Genomic DNA, 18,345 nt, shown 5'->3' with positions numbered 1-18,345 from the left:
ACTTGGTGGAAGAGATGGACACAGCTTGAGCCCTCGAGTATTAAGTTGCTGGATCATTCTAGCCAACACTTGATTTTTAACATTTGGGTTTAATTGAGGAAAATGTATTATCATGTATTTAGTTGGTATAGTGCGATAATGCTAATTGATGATCCGGAATACAAGACAAAAACTCAAATAGCAAGAAAAGTTGTGAATTCATCTAGAAACTGTGTTCATATGGAATATCAGCACATAGCCTCTGGCACACTCTCTGTGACTATAGGCAGTATTTTTTCTTTTCCACTTTTCAGGCATGCACATTGTAGATGGTTATCCTTTCTGCTGTCCCAATGATTACATCTCTGAGTTCACTGTCTATGTTGCACCCTCATGGAGCTCACATCTGTAGCCTTAAATGGCGTCTTTGGGGAGATAGCAGTATTTATGTAAAAGGATTCTTACACTTGCTTCCTCTTTCTTGCTCTTATTGAGTTGAAAGTGGTATAGCTGTACCTAACCATTTATCCATCTCAACATAACTGTTTTTCTATCAGCTGTCATGTAAAAAAAACAGCAGAAAATTAGAACAGGACTTCTGCTGCTTTAAATAAACATATGGACAGAAAATCCCATTTTTGCCATGCTGGTTAGCAATGCACTCATCTTCCTCCTCTCATCCTCAAACATAGATACAACATTTAAAATGTTTTACCTAACTTCATGAGATGTTTGTAATGTTTTCACTAACGACCTGTTTGAGCATCATCTCCTTACCTAACATATATTTTACTCCCTTTACCTTGTCATGTTTTTTACTTTGTCTGACATTTTCTTCTACCAGTCCCTAGGTTAGGTGATTTGATGATAGGTCTAGGTAAGGATATGTGACTTCATCATGGCCATCGTGTTCATGGTGGCTGAAGTTATCATGGTCAAATTAATGGTGAAGTAAAATTGGCACAGTAAGAGTAAGTACCAATTTTAAGGAGGTTTTTAAAAGCATATACATTCATGTATCTGGTCCTATCAATACATTTGTATTAAAAACAGCTGTAATCACAAATGTCTCATGAGAGCGTTGGGCTTAAGAGATGGATGCAGGCTGGCTAAACCAACAGGTACAGAATAGAAATACTGTTGTTTGCGTCTTGATACCTTTTTTTCAGATTGATTTAAATCCTTCATGTACAAATTGATATCCTCTAGAAAAGAAGAGACATATTGACTTTTCTGACCCTCACATTTTGAATTGTTTTTATCTCAAGGACAGAGACAGATAAATTGGAAAAATTCTAATGACTCTAAATTATTTGCTTTGCATTTTGATTGTAAATCCATTCCTATTTAAAATATTGATACAGATTTGTGATTGCCCATAATCCTTTTATTTTAGTTTTGATTAAGAGTCTCTGTCATAAGCGTAAAGAGTTAAATAATAAAATGTTAATAGATATAAGTATCTAGTCACACTGCGCCCGTTGGGAGAATATATGACCCAATCACATAACTGCTCTTTAATTTACAAAAGTTGTTTTTTAAACCAGAAATATTAATTCAGTATAATATGTAGCTGTTTTTATAACAATTGTACATTTGTAGATGTGTCACATTATTTATCTTAACTGTGTGCAGTATCACCCCGTCGTTAGCATTTCCTCTAAAAGGTGTGCTTTAAAAAATTTAGAGAAATTAGATAAAATGTCTAATTTCCTGTAATTATCTTCACTCCCCATTTCACATTCATATATACCAACATTGTTAAACCGAAACCAAGGCACAAGGCATTGCTAGGTAATTATTCAACTTAACAGTATCTTTGCTGGTCATTAAACTAATTCTGCCATTTGCTAAGAAGCCGAAAAGTGGAGGTTGCCCAGGAACAAAACGATGGGGAGGAGATGATTGGGAATGATTGGTTTCTTGTGCATTTTACAGCATTTGGGCCTGATTAACAAAGACTGTCCTGTTACTTTCTCTTTCATTACTCAATACATTAGTTAACCCTGGAGTACTCTTGTGTACAAGTGGAATTGAGGAGAAAGCTGTGAGTAACCAAGAGTTCAGTAGTAAGATACGAGTATACAAATAAAAGCACTCCTATTCATAGCAGGATGCTTTATTATTAGATCCATATTTTATTGATTTATTTGGCAAATTATAACATTGAAGGTGTTTGTTATTTTTAATGTGCTTAAACAGTATGTTCTGCTTAACCAGACTTTGTCCAACTAGTTTGTGATACTGAAGTTGAAATATTTATTTGCAGTCTGAAACTTTCATAGTTCCTCATCATTAACAAATTTGCATTACCTAAATTTTTTAAAAAGATAAATGTGAAAAAATCATCATCCGAATTAATGTAGTCATTCTAACTGAAGAGATAAAGGAAATTGTAATACTACAACATAGCACATTTTACTTTATTGATTTTGGTCTGCTTGTACGTTTCTATACTGATCTCTGTCTATTACATATTTTATCGGGAAGCCGCATTTGGAATGGTAGTAGAGTCAGTCAAAATATATATGGACATTTATTAGTTTGGCAGCAGGAACACCTCTCTTCGTACCAAATTATGAAATATATTCATTTGCATGAATGTAGGAAAGAAAAATGTAATTCCCACCAGACTTCGGTCCTTTCCCAGGAGCTGTGGACAAGCAGTAACAATCTCCTGTTTTATCTAAGACTGACTTGAAATATCACCTGTAAAGTGGTGAAACGGTGAAGTTCTGGAACAAAAGAGAAATGGACTGAAACAGAAAGGTCCTACAAAAAGGGGGAGTTAGTCCCATTGTTTCTGGGGCCATGAAGAGCTTCCAGAGCTCATCCTCTTTGCTGAACAATTTGTTTCCTTCACATGGCAATAGGAGTTCATCAGATTGCAGTACCAACATTAACCAAGGATTACATCAATTAAAGGTAAGTGTTTATCTGGAGGGGAGCAAGAAGTTCCCCTTTGTCTTGGCACTCTATGATGATTCAACTTATAGTGAATACTTTCCTAGAAATGTCTATGGGCAATATTATTCAAAGTGTGCATGGCGTGGCACAGAAATTTGCTACATCCCACACGTTAGTCCTATGTGATAGGAAGAGTCCCTTCGGCCAGCTTTGACATGTCTCTTATCTTAATGAATACTCCACACTCTAACAACAGTAATAAATGTAGTGACCATAGCTGCTTACGCATCAGTTCGTTGTTTCTTCTCATCTGCGACAGCCAAATTCTTGCAACATTTTACCAAGACATTGAGGGCCCCAGTTTGGTAATTATAGTTGATGTTCAGAAGTATTTCTCCGCTTATATTCAGATTGCCATAGTCACCAGTTTCACTGTATACGCTCATCATGCTGTTAATGCTGGTCTGAAAGAATCAACAGAATAAATTATGTATCTGAAAATGTATTTACACTAAGCAATCAATTACTCTGGAGGGTCTTGCTGCAATTGGTCTTTGCACTCCCAAGTAGAAAGAAGCAATATTTTATATCTGTATGTCTATCCATTCCAAGCATAGGGATGATTTGAGTTTGCAGATAAAAAAGGATGCATGCAGGCCATGTTAAAGGGTCCACTGGATCAGACATAGGTTTTATATGAAAGACATTTTGCATCTATGGCTGCTTCCGAACTCCGGCTCAAGGTGAAGATCAATGGCATTTTGATTAAACACAATAATTTAGATTCCATTTTTTTATGGTTGCATATCCTTCTTTCTGGGTTACACCCAGTTCAATCTACCCAGGGTTTCTGAGCCAGCCACCCCTCTGCAGAGAAAGAGAAAATGTACAGGTATCTCAAACCCTTCTCTTTGGACAGTGTACGTTTGGAGGAGAGGTGTTTGAAGGACAACAGACCAGTCAGATAGTTTGAAATCTCCCAAATCAGGCCTCACTCAACCAGCAGTTATGTTAGTGGATGCTTACTACAACATAACGTATTAGAAAATATGGATTATAATTGTCATTATGGTAATACAGATACAACTAAGGCCAGCAAACCTAGATAAAAACCATAAAAGCACCAATCAATACGATTTGTAAGTGACAATACAAGCCATTCCCTCTCAAATCTGCTGAACTATGTAAAATGTTCCCTGTACACTAGACTAGGTGACCTGGCTATCGACTGATTGTTGGGAAATGTCCTTTGGTTGGACTTGGCTGCCAGATGTGTAGGTGGTCCTCACCTTCCTCACAGAGAGACCGGAGGGAGGTATGTGCCTTTGTGCATGAATAAAATACTTGCCTGGTAAGTGTGGCATGGCCGCCCATTACTGGGACTGGGTGTATAGAAACTAATTATTGGTGGGAGCAATTGGTAATCCACTCTGGGCTTGGCCGCTTACTGACCTGTGATGCACAAGGTGGCATAGCAACCATGCATATGAATGACTTCTCAGCCTAGAAGCTGTCACTGAATCGCACATTATAGATAATCATGTGTCACGTAGAGATGGCTTGCAGATGAAAACCACAACCCATGAACTAGTATTTCCCAAAATCCCAATGAGGCGATGGTGGGACTGGTGATCGTGTGTATAATCAGTACTGAATTTCTGGACTCTCAACTCTGAATGATGCATATTAGTTTGTCTCCATTATCCGGGTCCTCTGCACTCAAATGTTCTGAAGACTAACTCAAATAAATAATTATATTGGCAATCACAATGTCTCTGTGTAATTAATATGATTTTACACTGTCAATGAAAACATAACATTGATTTGTTTCTATATCTGCTTCTTTCCATTCATAATATCATATAAATAGACTTCAAAATAAATGTTGTATATAAAAGATAACACACATTGTGAAGGCAAGACAGTTGTCTGTCTACACGTTCCAGGGTACCTTCAAAGTGCCTCACCTATGTGCTGAGCCAAACCATGTTCTCTCCAGCTCTTTGCTCCTAGTACAACATTATGAGTAAACCCCTTTTGTCCATTTGAGTGACCTCTCTAATGTATCTGTGCTATACTTTGAACCCCTCCGCTATTTGAGTGATTGGTGCCTCCGCAACCTGGGAACTTTCAACTGTATGTGTGCCTTACTTTTTTCCCCTCAACCCCATGCCCTGTACCATGCAAAGTACACCCTCATTTGAGAGATTGGTGCCCCTGCTCCCTGTGGACTGCTCCCCTCACCGCATTTCAGTGATTGGTGCCCCTGTATCCTGCAGACTTTACAATGAGTATATGCCCCAGTCTACACACTGCTCTCACAGAGAATTGAGTGTCCCTAAATATTTTTGTAGATTATGTCTAGCATGCTATGCGTCTTGGTATCATAAAATAGTATTTCATACCCTCTCCATCTAAGTGATTGTTGCACCAATATAGATGTTCCAAATAAGGATCATTAAGCTACACTTCTCAACCGCTAAGTGCCAAGAAACTCTTGTGGGTTATAGTGCGCTTTACAAATATTAAGAACATAACACAAACTGAATGACAACAAGAAGAGCTCTGCTGTTCCTATACATGCACACGCTAGCACATCTTTTGACTCTTACAGTGCTGGATGACTACCATGCACTGAGTATGTGATTCTCTCTCAGCCACACTTGTCCCTCTTCTCTACCACTACCTTCTCTAGTACTACCTATTTCTGCAGCTCTTTGCAATTCTCATTCCCTTGTTTAAGAACTCCAACATCCATAAACAATCCAGAAATCCCTCATTACAATACCATATATCCCACCCCAAAACACAAAATAGATCCTAGTAACATACTGTTGTTTATTGAATGGTCCATCCATCTGCAACAAAAGAGTTTTCATGACTTATTTATTTGGCTCCTCCTTAACTCACCTCTGCCAGATTGGTTTACTCGAAAACTAGAGTGAGCAGAATTACTATGCCACACCAGCTGTCTGACAGACTAACCACACCTCATACTCTCCAACATTGTGGAGGTACTGGCTTTGCTTAACAAATTCCCTCATATTCACCCAATCCCCACTTGCACACCCCTCAAACTTCACTCTAGAGTACAATGCCATTATAAATACAGTCCCAGACAGAATTCACATAATTATAATCTACCACCACTACGATGTAAATAGAATCTATCTTTAAAGACCTTGATGGCAGACTGTAAGAAGCTACCTCTTTATATAGCGGGGCAAAAGGAGTTACACTGTGTAAAGAGTCCAGGCATCCTCAGTTGGCTGACAGAGGCACAAATGATAACCCAAATGCTCTCTTTTGTGGTAGTATGTCAGAGCAGTTAGACTTTCTGAGGGTAGTGCTAAGCATTTATTGCACACACAAAGGCAGTAAGTGAGACAATTAAGAAATCCAATGTATAAAAATAACACATACTTGTATTTGAATTTGAAAACCAAGATCATCGGAATCAGGTAAGTACTTTTAGAGTTATGAATTTTTACAGCTTTCAAAAGTTGACACACTACAGTTTTTGGGAGCGGGAATGTTATCCTATGGGCAAATGTACTGCATTTCGGCACTTAACAGCGACTTATGGGGCTGTTCTTCTAGACTTAAGGTGAGTATGGGGCAAGGTCCAAGGCCACACAACAGGTCATCTTGGGAGGCTCTGAAGCATCTGGGTGTTGGGTGTCCTATTCACTTCCATAGGGAACGGTCCAGTCAGAAAGAAGCTCCAAGCTCGGACTGGGGGACCAGTTGGGGGGAACCCACAGAGGGGCTCGACCCTTGAGAAGCTCGGGCATGTAGGAACACCATTGGTCCACTTCTCCTCTGGCTATGGGGCTCAGCTGCAGTGTTGTCTTTTGGCATCGGGTTGGGTGCTGGAGTCACTTGCGTTTGATGGGATCTGCAGAAAGAGGCTGCAGGCAGCGGCTGGAAGCCCTGTCTGATCAGACCCAAGGATAGGCTCGGGTTCTGTGTATCTCAGGCCCTCTGGGCACTGCCACCTCCCTTGAACTAGGGCTGTGGAGAGCAGGAGCAGAAGCACTTTGAGGTGTCAGGTGGTGGTGGTAGGGGACTCACTCTTTGTCTTTGGTTCTGCAGTAGGGGGGCAAACAGGACAGCTGGGGAATTCTTGATGTGGGCCTCACTGTCCCTGAAGTCACTCAACGTGCAGGTTGGTTTTACTCGATGTGGGTGTCCAGACTGGACACAACAAGCCTTGATTGCTGCAAGGAGCCTTGGTACTGCGCAGCTCCTGTCAGTCCTGACAACCCCACACTTGGAGGGAGGAAGGATCTGACCTGTAGGGGCACAGTAACCTCTTCCTGGGTGGCTGTAGCGGCGGTAGTCCTAGTGGGTAAACTGGATCATGCTTCTTGGGTGCCTGTGGCTACAGGGGAGAAGCTCCTCTACTCCAAGGAGTTTACTTTGGCAATTGATGAAGCACAGACAGCCGTTATGGTTTCTTGGAGTCTGCACAGCAGCAGGACAAGTCAGTTGTTACACAAGAGTTGGATGCCGCAGGCAGGCTGGCAGGGTTGGCACCAAGTCAGTTGTGCTCCTCTGTTATCGGGTCAGCATTCTTCTTGGTCCACTATTTCTTTGTGTCTATTGAAATCTGAAGTCCTGGCATTAACGGTGCCACCTAAATACTGTATTAAGGGGCATTACAGGGAGTGTCAGTTAGTAGCCAATGGGCTACCTACCTTTAGGGTGACTACACCCTCTATATGACCACTTCTGTGGGAATTGGGCGTAACCCTGACCCAAAATGCCTAATTCCATCAAAAAACAAAATGGTAGAATTTTCCTAGTCGTTTTTACTTCAAGTAGCCCACCTTAGGGATGGTACTAGACTGAGGGTGAACACGCCTCCTGACTAGCTAATTTTCCCACCTGTCCTGGTGCCAAATGGGCCCTGGGCATAGTGTGGCCTTTCCCCTGTCTGGGGGGAAGCCAGGGATGCATATCACAGGTGGTGGAGGTCTTTGAAGCCTCCTGCTTTGAATGAATGAATGAATGAATGAATGAATACGCACTTATATAGCGCATGGCTACCCATAGGGCATCCCAGCGCATAAAGTAACCCCAATCATTCAACAGTAATCAGGCAAAAAGAAAGGTCTTTAACTGTTTCCTGAACCTAAGATGGTCAACTTCAAGACGGATGGATTCAGGAAGCTGATTCCAAAGCCTGGCCGCATTATAGGAGAACAGCCGTCCTCCGGTCCGAGACCGTTTAACCTTCGGGACTAGCAGCAGTTGTTTATTGCTAGATCTCAAAGTCCTCTTGGTGTCATATAAATGCACCAGGGGCTGCAACAAGGCTGGATATTTCCCCGAGATGCACTTATGGACAATGCACATTGCCTTGAACCTGACCCTTTCTGAAACAGGGAGCCAATGCAGTTGTCTAAGTGCCAGCTTAACTGACTTACGCCTTGGGATACCCATCAAGAGATGAGTCGCACAATTCTGTGCTATCTAAAGTTTCCCGATAGTTCCCAGTGGCGCACCCAGGTATACTACATTTGCGTAGTCCAACCGTGATAAAACCAGGGATTGGACCACCATGCGCCTGGCGTCAAATGGCAAAAGGGGAATAATCTTCCGCATCATCCTGAGTAGGCCATAACAATTTGCGGCTACCCCGCCTGCCTGGGCTTTAAGATTCAATTTACAATCTAGCCAGACCCCAAGACTCTTAATTTGTGTCTTAGGGACAGGCGGCGCACCAAGGAAGGTTGGCCACAAAGAGTCCAGATTGTGAGGAGCCGCATGACCAAGAATCATAATCTCAGTCTTTGTGCCATTAAGTTTGAGAAATCCATCCATTCAGAGACCTTTGCAAGCCAAGCCCCCAGGCCTGGGTTTGAATTATCTTGCCGGTTAAGACCCACCACTAATTGTGTGTCATCCGCGTATGTAACAGTGTGAATACCCCAGGGGAGTACCACCTCAGCCAATGGCCTCATACAGATATTAAATAAAGTGGGACTCAACGAAGATCCCTGAGGGACTCCACACCGTAACGGCCTCTGGACGGAGAGAACACCCTCCTCAAAGACCACTAAAGACCTGCCAGAAAGAAAGGACTGTAAGCAGTCTAGGGCAGTACCTCCAACACCCATCTCCCTGAGTCTTTGAATCATTATATGGTGGTTCACAGTGTCGAAGGCTGCGCGGAGATCTAATAAAATAAGTGCAGCGCAGTTTCCGTTATCCAAGATCTTCCTTGACTCTTCAAGAACTGCAAGAAGAGCAGTCTCCGTACCTTGGCACCGCCTAAAGCCTGTCTGGGTCGGGTGGAGATGATTATTCTCCTCAAGATAACTTGACAATACTGAATTGACATGCCTTTCTGCCAGTTTACTCAGTCCGGGCAGCAGAGAGATGGGCCGATAATTAGACCAGTCATCGGGTTTTAAATTACTTTTCTTAAGCAAGGCTTTGACTCTAGCTTGTTTCCAAGGGCCAGGAACCTGTCCCGTTGAAAGGGATGCATTTAACACCTCCAATATCACTGGGCAGACTATCTCTGATACTGAGTTAAGGATAGCCGGAGGGGCAGGATCAGCTGGTGATCCAGATTTTAACTGGTGCAAAGAATCCTGCAGTGACGTCAAAGTAAGGGGGGGAAGAATATCTAGCATAGCTTGTCGTACAGGTAATGTGACAGTGCTATCCATGGCCCTATACTGAAAACTAGCATAAATAACATGAATTTTATTAAAGAAAAAGCTAGCTAGTTCCTCACAGCGACTTTGGGCATTATCATCATCATTAATAGGAACAGGGGGAGTAAGAAGCGATTTCACAATTTTAAAAATGTCCAAAAGGGGAATTAGAGGCTGAGGTGATTTTTTCCTGGTAGTACCTAGTTTGATATGCAGATTACTAGTCATCCTGCTTGGAGGAGGTGACAACATTTCCTGCCAGAGCAGGCTTTGTTTCTGACCTCAGAGAGCATGGGCTCTTACCTCTAGGGGTCAGAAACACGTCTGTAGACAGGACCAGTCAGCCAATACACAAGAGGTTGGTAGGTTTTCAGGGGGTACCTCTAAGGTGCCCTCTGGGTGCATGTGTTAATAAATCAAGCACTGAAATCACTGTGGGTTTATTAATACAAGGTGCCTGATATCAAATACCATAGGTTTCAGTGAAGCCATTATGTAGCTGGGAAACTTGTTTTGACCAGTGCCTAGTACACACCTTAAGATGGCTTCCCTGTTCACTAGTACTGTCAGTTATTTAACTGGCCAGCACAGGGGCATATCTGCTCATGCAGATATGGCTCCACGTGTAATACAATGCACCCTGCCTTAGGGTTGTTAGGCCTGTTGATGGGGTGACTTACTAATACTACATGCAGTGCTAGGGGACATGGTAACCATGTTTCACAGGGTGTGGGCCAAGTCATGAATTACTTTTTAGAGCACCTTGTAACACAGCCTACAGTGGCAGACTGCATGAGTTTGGGTGCCTGAGAGTGGCACAATATATGCTGCAGCCCTTAGGGATCCTCTTTAGTGCCTATTCCCTCAGTACCAGGGGTACCACTTACCACTTACCACTTACCGACAGAGGTGCTAAAGGCCTGGTCAGTGAACTTGTTTTGGGGATTGAACACTGGCACAGGGGACCTGGTTAGCAGGAACCCAGTGCACTTCAGTCAAAGTTCCATTAAACACCAGGCATAAAGTGGGGAACTACTGCAACAGAAACCCAGTTTCCTACGTATACCTGACATTGCACTCCAATAAACTCCCTTTATGGTCTTTAAGCAATTCCAAACTTCAACAATAGAACCATATACCTTACCTCTGTAAAACAAAATCATCTGCTAACAACTCTCTTCCTAACAATTACCACCCAAGTTTTCACCACTGCTAGATCTCATACATTATTGAAAGACTAGTCTTTAAAGCCTCACTTCACAATCTTAAACATCCATTACAACCTAGTTTCCTTCAGCTCTACTCAACAGAACAAATAGTTCCAAAAATCTTGTTCCTGCTCCCCAAAATCATTTGTCCTCAATGTTTAACCTCTTGGACTATTCTGCAGCATTCAATATTGCTGGGCAATGAATCTTACTTGCCTCCTTCACTTCCGTGGATGTAGCAAGTGCAACTCTTGAATAATTTGTTTAATCTCTCTGATGACAATTACATTTCTATTGATTCTCTTTCCAGTCTTCTACTAGCTCAACTATAATTGGTAGTTCACAAGGATCTGTCTCATGCCCCTTAGTCTTACTCCTCTACAAAACAAGCCTGGAAAACCCAATCTGCTCCTCTGGCTTTACACACAGATGGCACACAGATAAGTATCTGCTGCCACTCATTCACACCACACACTGTAAAGCCAAATTACACAGAAACCTTACACTGTATGTCATTTCCTAGAACCTGGGCATCTACTTACAAGCTAAGGTAACCCTAAAAAGTCACTTCCTCCTTGTTACCTTTCCCCTACCCCATTGTCCCATCCCCGTCAGCAAGAAATCCAAATTGCTGTTAAACTCCAGCATAAAACTGTGATCATTTATATTTGCTGCCTGAAACCTCCCCATTCACACTGCCAGTCTGTAATTCACACTGGTGAGAAGAACGCTGGATGCAACAATGTACTAGTATAACTCCTCAAATATGCCTTCTTGCCTGTTGGGTTAGTAACCTGTACCATTTTCAATCTCCACATACACACACCTATCTCCCTCTACAGACACCAAGTTAGTTGATATAAACACAACGCCCAAGTCTGTGTTTAAAAATACTACAAGGGCCTTTCCTCTTGACCTTGAGGGCCTTTCCGCTCGCCCTCACCTGTCTCTTTGTATGACTAATATTCAGTGCTTCTGAGGTACAGGGAAACCTATATTTAAAAACCTATCCTTTCCAAAGTAGAAGCCTTACCTCCCTCCAGTGCTTCAATTGTGCCCTTAAATCACACATAATGGAAGAAGAAAACAAGGAATACTGACACACCTCACTACATCATCATGAAAACATTATTGTGTAAATTGAATATAATGTTAATGTTCTGGCGGCATGTTGTAATGTCTTGTCTCTTGTCCCATCTTCCTCTTACTATGTACAACAATCACCTGATTACTATAGCAAATCAAATCTCAACCTATGAGTCATGTTTTAAAGTTTAAGGGAAAAGAAAAAGTGATTGATGGAATGCTTGAAATAATATTAGCCACTGGTAATTACTCAGGGCCTTGTCACCGTCTGATATTTTTTTGCCGCTAAACAAACTCTAGACAGAGACCACCCATATACAAACCAACCATGGTCCTGGTTCAATAGGAGCAGTTAAACTCAAAATGCCATGCAAGTTCCAATCTAGATGGGTAGTCAGCCCCCCACTCCCAACCCCAGACCAGTTTAGGCCTATTTAGGTTTCACCAATGAGTTGCAGAGTGAGTTCTATGACACTGTGAGCACAGATTCCATGTTTGGAAATGCATGTTGCACTTAGGGCATCTATTGAAAAAAGCAAAAAGGTGATGGTGGGATGCTTTAATTTGCCTCAGCCTCTGGTAAATATTTGGAGCTGCATGTCAGTGTCATAGTTTTTGTGCCCACTAATGCACTCTAGAAGAAGACCAGCAATATGCAAATTAGCTGTGGTTCAGTTCCGATGGGAGCAGTCCAGTCATATAGGCCAACTCCCCTCCAGGTGGAAGCACAAGCAACCCTAAGGTAGTTTTGTTCTAGTTATACCTTGGTGGTTGAGACTGACCACTATCTAGAGTGGAAGAGTGGGCACAAATAGTAGACTGATGCAGCTTTGAATTACTTTCTTGCAACTGAATTTTTTCATGCTTTTAATTAGTCTTCTCTTCTGTAGACCACTAAAAACAGTAACAGTACATTGAAAGGTGAAACATACAAAAGAAGAAAGCATAGGAAGCCAAAGAGAAGAAAGTAAGAAAACTCACGGTGTCAGCATCTGCATCAGGCACATTTAAGTGGGTCCATATCCTGTCAGAGCCTGCTTGGGCGTTCTTTTCAGGAGAGGGCAAAGGTCAAGAGAGAAAATTGAGTTAGAGACAATGACAGACAGACAAAGAAGGACAATGGGAAGGTAAAGTAGGATCTAAGAAGTGTTCCATACAGTCCCTAAATTGTTAAAATATATATATATATATATATATATATTGGTGAAGGGGTCCAAACGTTTGTCTTAAGAATCCGCCAGGGTTGCGGAATACCAAGGCTGCCTATTCTTGTAAATTCAGCCCACTTTCTTTTCCACCCTACACTAGTTTCTCTTTATCTCAGTCTTGAAGGTTCCTTTCCACCCAGCTTTCTCTCCTTGATTCTGTTTTCCTATTATTCTCTTCCTCCTTCTATATCTCTTTTTGGCCTTTATCTCTCTTGCTCTGGACCACGATCTGATGATGAAAAGTGAGTTACGGATCCAACTGATGAGCATCAGCATCCACCATATGCATAAATTAAGCACAAAACCCAAAGTGTACTTTACATCAAGCATTTGCAATATGATATGGCCAGGAATGTTGTTCTCAAATGGAAGAGATTTTTAGCTTTTATGGTAAAATAAGCCCAAGTTTGCCCAGGACTGAATGAGTCTTAGGGGCATATTTACCAGAAATTATGCAATAATGCGCAAATGCAGCGATGCGTCAAACATTTCTGCGCCTGCATCAAAAATCCTTATGATGCCGTGGATGCACCATATTTACAAAATAGGGCTCCATGGCACAAGGTCCTCAGAATGCCTCAGAAATTCTGACGTATCTGTGTGAAGGATACCGCAAGGCATCCAGCTCAAAAGTGGGGCACAGCTGTAGTTGGCCATAAAACGGACTCAACTACAGCAATGCGTCAAAAAACAGAGTTGATGAGTCAGTTTTGATTCACACAGTAGCCTTCTGTATGGGGACCAATATAATAGAGTGTCAAAAGGTGAAAAACTCAACTTGCACTCTATTACATTGGTCCTGGATGTCACACATACATGTGGGCATAGTGTACTTATGTGTACCACTATGCCTAGGTAAGTGTGACATAAGTCAATAATGGTGTGTATTGTGTGATTTACTGTTTTACTTACCTGTTGAGGGGATGTGACTTGATTGCAGATTAAACTGTTTCAAGTCACTTTAAGTGGTCAAATTCCTCTGAAACAGCCAATACATAATTTCTGCTCCTGGGTTTTAGAGGTGCAGGAATTCTGATCCATCTCAAGCCCAGCCTGCCTCCCGAAGATGTGTCACTTTGGGAAAAATTCACAAATACCACTGCATCCGTTTTACGGGGGATTTTAGGTGGGAACGCCTACCGTGCATTTATTAAAACTAACATGACTGAGCTGATTCTGATGAAGGTAAAAAACGACGCTGTCCGACGAAAAGTAATGCATCAGTCTAAATGCATCACCTTGAAAATATGGAGCAATGACAGTGCTGTTGCTACGTCAATAAAAATGACACAGTGGTGGTGCAAGCTCCTAGTAAATAGTCCCCTTAGTGTTGGTTGGAGGAATCTGGTTGAGGCAGGAGTTTTGTCCAGGGAAGATGAACGGTGAGCCAGGTTTATGTTTCTGGGGTGAGGTAAATCTGAGTTTTTTAATCTTCCAATAGTGGAGGTATATTGTTTTAATTTTTTTCCACCAGGCAGCATTGACGCAGAATCCATCTTTATATTATATGGGTGAAAGATTAGCCAAAGACTGATCCCTGTGTTTAGGTCCAGGACCATGGTAATCTATGTGTTTAATTTCGAAGATCTAATGAGTGTGGATTTAGTTGGAAGAGGTGGGTTGAGCAATAATTTCAGGCCTGATTCTGATGTCGGACGGACGCAGTGCGGATTGGAACCGCCTGACCATAAGTCAGTAGTTCTGACCGCACAGTTTAGATGCAACCACCTTATGCCTGGTCGGAAACATCCATTTTGCAATGGCAGCTTGTGCCGCGGGTGAAAAAGGCCCTCAGCACAAGCTGCCATTGAAAAATTTATATTTTTAAACATCCCTGTAACATGTTGCAGGCACCATGCGGTGCCTTCCACACAGTACACTGTTGTTTAGGGGGGCACCAAAGGTATCCCACAGACCCCAGAGTGGAGGTTGAGGAGGGACAGGGCTCTGCTAGGGGCCCCAAAGTCACTTTCAAACAGTCTTGCCATGAAAGAAAGGCCGACATGGAAAGGCTGTCGGAATGTGACATCATAATCCTGATGGGGTAGCCGAGGCTGGGTATGCCATCATTATGGGATTATGGGTCCTTTGGATGCTCTCCTTGAGCCCGTCGGAAGTGCAGCGGTATCTCCCTGTGGGTTTCACTCTGACCTCCGGCATCATAATACAGTGGTCGGAGGGAAACCATTGATGTTGGGCGGAAAGCCTCCAACAAGCTGTCGGATGGTTTTCCGCCCAACATCGAAATCGGGCCCTTAGTGTTCTGTGAGACAGATGTGTGACTCTGACAATTGTGGAGATTTTTTGGGCCATATTTCAATAGTATGGGTCAATAATTTTGATTAGGAATGTGGTGAGTCATTTACTGTGCTACTAGTAAACCATATTGCTATGTCTGTGATCAAATGCATCAGGTTTTGTTTTATGTTTAGAGTGGCAATTTTTTTCTGTGGTGAACCGGGTATTTAGTGATTAGAAAGTGATACATTGTGATTCTGGATTGGTTCAGGCGAACAAGTTACTTTTAAACAGTTGCGCTCTTTCTGATGTATAACATACCTAACCACAGTTCCCTCACCTTTGGAATATCCCAACAGTCTCACTGAATCTAGATTATTTGCGTGCTGGAAAATGCAATCGTTTGAGTCTGTGGCAACACCGTACTTTCTCCAGAAGTGTTGGTGAAGAGCATTATAGGGGCACAACCCATATAAGTATGGTACCAGATTATCTTTGCCTAAATATCATCTGACAAAAATATTGTGACCTAAATATTGTTTACTAAAATTTCACCCCATTGGAGTTAATAACAGAAAATCCACACCCAATGTAGAGATATTTTTGTAAATGATATTTAGACCACATTGTTCTATTATACAATATTTAGACAATTATATTTGTAAATACATTGCCCTTGCACCATGAAGTCAGTTTAACTTGATCTTTTTTGTGCCCTCAAACGCAGATCAACTGAGCCTCATTCGAAAAGGCAGTGTGCTGAATTTAATTTGGAACATTTTTAGAATCCCGCTAAGCCACAGGGCAGTGAGGAATCTGAGGTTAGATAAAGTATCCACCAGAAAGTGCGCTACCAAAGATAACCTGTTCTTCAATTGGATACTTCTAATCACAGATTTGCTGCCTTGTGAGTAGGTAACAAAGCAATACCTCCCAAGAGGTAGAGGGTCTTAGGAGTGCACTTACATCAGGAATTCTTGCAGGACTGAGTTGGCGACATGGCTCTGCCTACAGACTTGACTGTCAAGGAAGTAATGTTTGGTGAAAGTGAAAGTGTTTATGGAAGTTCCTTTAGCTGCCTGGCAGATGTCCAGTACTGGAAGACGTCTTGCTAACACCTTCATTGTCCTCCGGGGGTTACTTCTAAGTTAAGATATATCATGTTATTATGAACGGGTTGATCCATCAGGACAGGATTACTTGTGCACAGCCTTACATTTTTGCCCAAGCAAAGTCCACAAAGAGCTGGGCATTCACGCTGTAGTCTCTCTTGCACTTGATGTAAAAGCAGAGAGCTCTTGTTGGTTTCAGCTGATGAAGACTCTCCTCCTTCTTAGAGGAATGTGAAGTAGAGAAAATTGATTGTCTGCAATCTCAGCAAGTTACTGTGCTCAAATCATGTGCACTTCCGGAATGTAAGGACCAAGTAAAGGTTCTTTTGAGGTTCTGTTGAGGCATAATAGCAAGTTTCAGGTGGAAACATGTATTTGAATCCTTTTAGAAAAAGTAACACAATTGATGATTTGAATAATGTTGGTTCGCCAGTCAAATGTAGGAAGCCCAAGATGAATGACAAACACACTTTTACAGTACTCATTGCAAAGCCTTGATGGGCTGGAGATAAAACATATAAAAAAACACCAGATAACGTGGCCCGTAGAGGGTCACGATGAACTCCGCACCGGGCCACAAACATTCCCTAATGACCACAGTAAATAGGTTTGGTACATAGGCTCATAGTCACAAGAATAACACCTACTACTACAGTAGGTAAACTGAAACTGCAAAATCCATGCACATAGGTTTAGGTTGTTGTAAGACTGGAATTCCTCCAGAAAAAGGAGACAGATAAAAGACAAATGCTCAGTGAGAATCAAACTCTCCTGCTCTGTCCTGAGCAATCAGGGTGACCTGTGTCTTTTCTGTCCAGGTTTTTTTGAGAACTCGGGGCAGGAGTGGCAGGGTTGGAAAGTTGTACAGACGACCGATATCCCACTGTAGGCAGAACACATCTCCTTAGGAACCCCTTGATAGACACTATAGTGCACAATAATAGCAGCAATGTCTCAAAGGTGACTTAAATATCAAACCAAGGCATGCCCCACTGGAGGAAGATGCCTTCCACCACCTTCAAATGAAGATGCCATTTGTGACTCTCCAGCTGGCATCTGCTGACGTTCACCCACCTTGTTATTCAACGATCCCACTGAATGGTTTACAGTCAGAGAGCTCTCTTGAAGGCCCAGCCATTTCCAGAGACACACTACCTCTTGGCATAGAATATAAGAGCCCACACCACTCTGTTTGTTGCAGTACAACTCAATGGTTATGTTAGTTATATTGTCGGTTAAGACTTGAACTGGTTTTTTCTTGATAGATTTAAGGATGGCCTACAGAGGGGGCAAAAATTTCATAGGTTAATATGGAGTTTTTACTCCACTCTGCGAACCAGATCTCTCTGATCTCCACCTCTCTCAGATGATTGCCCTAACCTAGACATTGTGCATTCATCACTACAGTGAGCTTTGGATGGTGTAGGGAGGATGGTCAGCCGCCTGTCATGTTGGGGATCTAACAGCCAACACAGAAGGTACTGGACTGATTGCTTATGTAGATCTTGTCCAAAGTGGAACCCTGATCCTAACCCTGATGCTGGATTTACTGCACACTAATTCAGCCACGGCTCGTGCAGGGCCTTACACCGGGCGGTGACGTCAGGCAGAGGAGGGACAGGGTGGGGCGTTGTAAAATACGGGATATAGACGATGTCAGGTAAGTACCGAAAAAAATAATAAAACAAATTTCGTTGCGCGCGCTGCATCATATTTGGCGATGCAGCGCGGGTAACAACATTTTTTATTTTTTTATTTTTTTGGTACTTACCTGACATCGTCCATATCCCGCATTTTACAACCCCCCACCCTGCCACTCCTCTGCCTGACGTCACCGCTCGGTGTAACGCCCTGCACGAGCCGTGGCAGTACTAAATGTGCAAGTGCCAACAGGCACTTGGGATTAGCAGGATGCATTAAACCAAAAGAAAACAAA

At 42.3% G+C, this 18,345-nt stretch overlaps 1 protein-coding gene across 1 annotated transcript in view; it reads right to left on the bottom strand.

The window, feature by feature from the left end:
* The window catches only part of SYTL5 (synaptotagmin like 5), a 684,371-nt gene that overhangs the window by 127,383 nt on the left and 538,643 nt on the right, over window positions 1–18,345 (bottom strand). Inside the window, exon 12 of the mRNA XM_078658261.1 lies at window positions 3,172–3,350. Coding sequence (XP_078514387.1) covers window positions 3,172–3,350 — 179 coding nt within the window. The remainder of the gene's footprint in view (window positions 1–3,171; window positions 3,351–18,345) is intronic.

Source organism: Lissotriton helveticus, chromosome 8 (assembly GCF_964261635.1).
Source record: "Lissotriton helveticus chromosome 8, aLisHel1.1, whole genome shotgun sequence".
In the NCBI taxonomy this organism is placed as follows: Eukaryota; Metazoa; Chordata; class Amphibia; order Caudata; family Salamandridae; genus Lissotriton; species Lissotriton helveticus.
The sequence above is the reverse complement of the archived record's forward strand: the minus strand, read 5'-3'. Positions and strand labels throughout refer to the sequence as shown.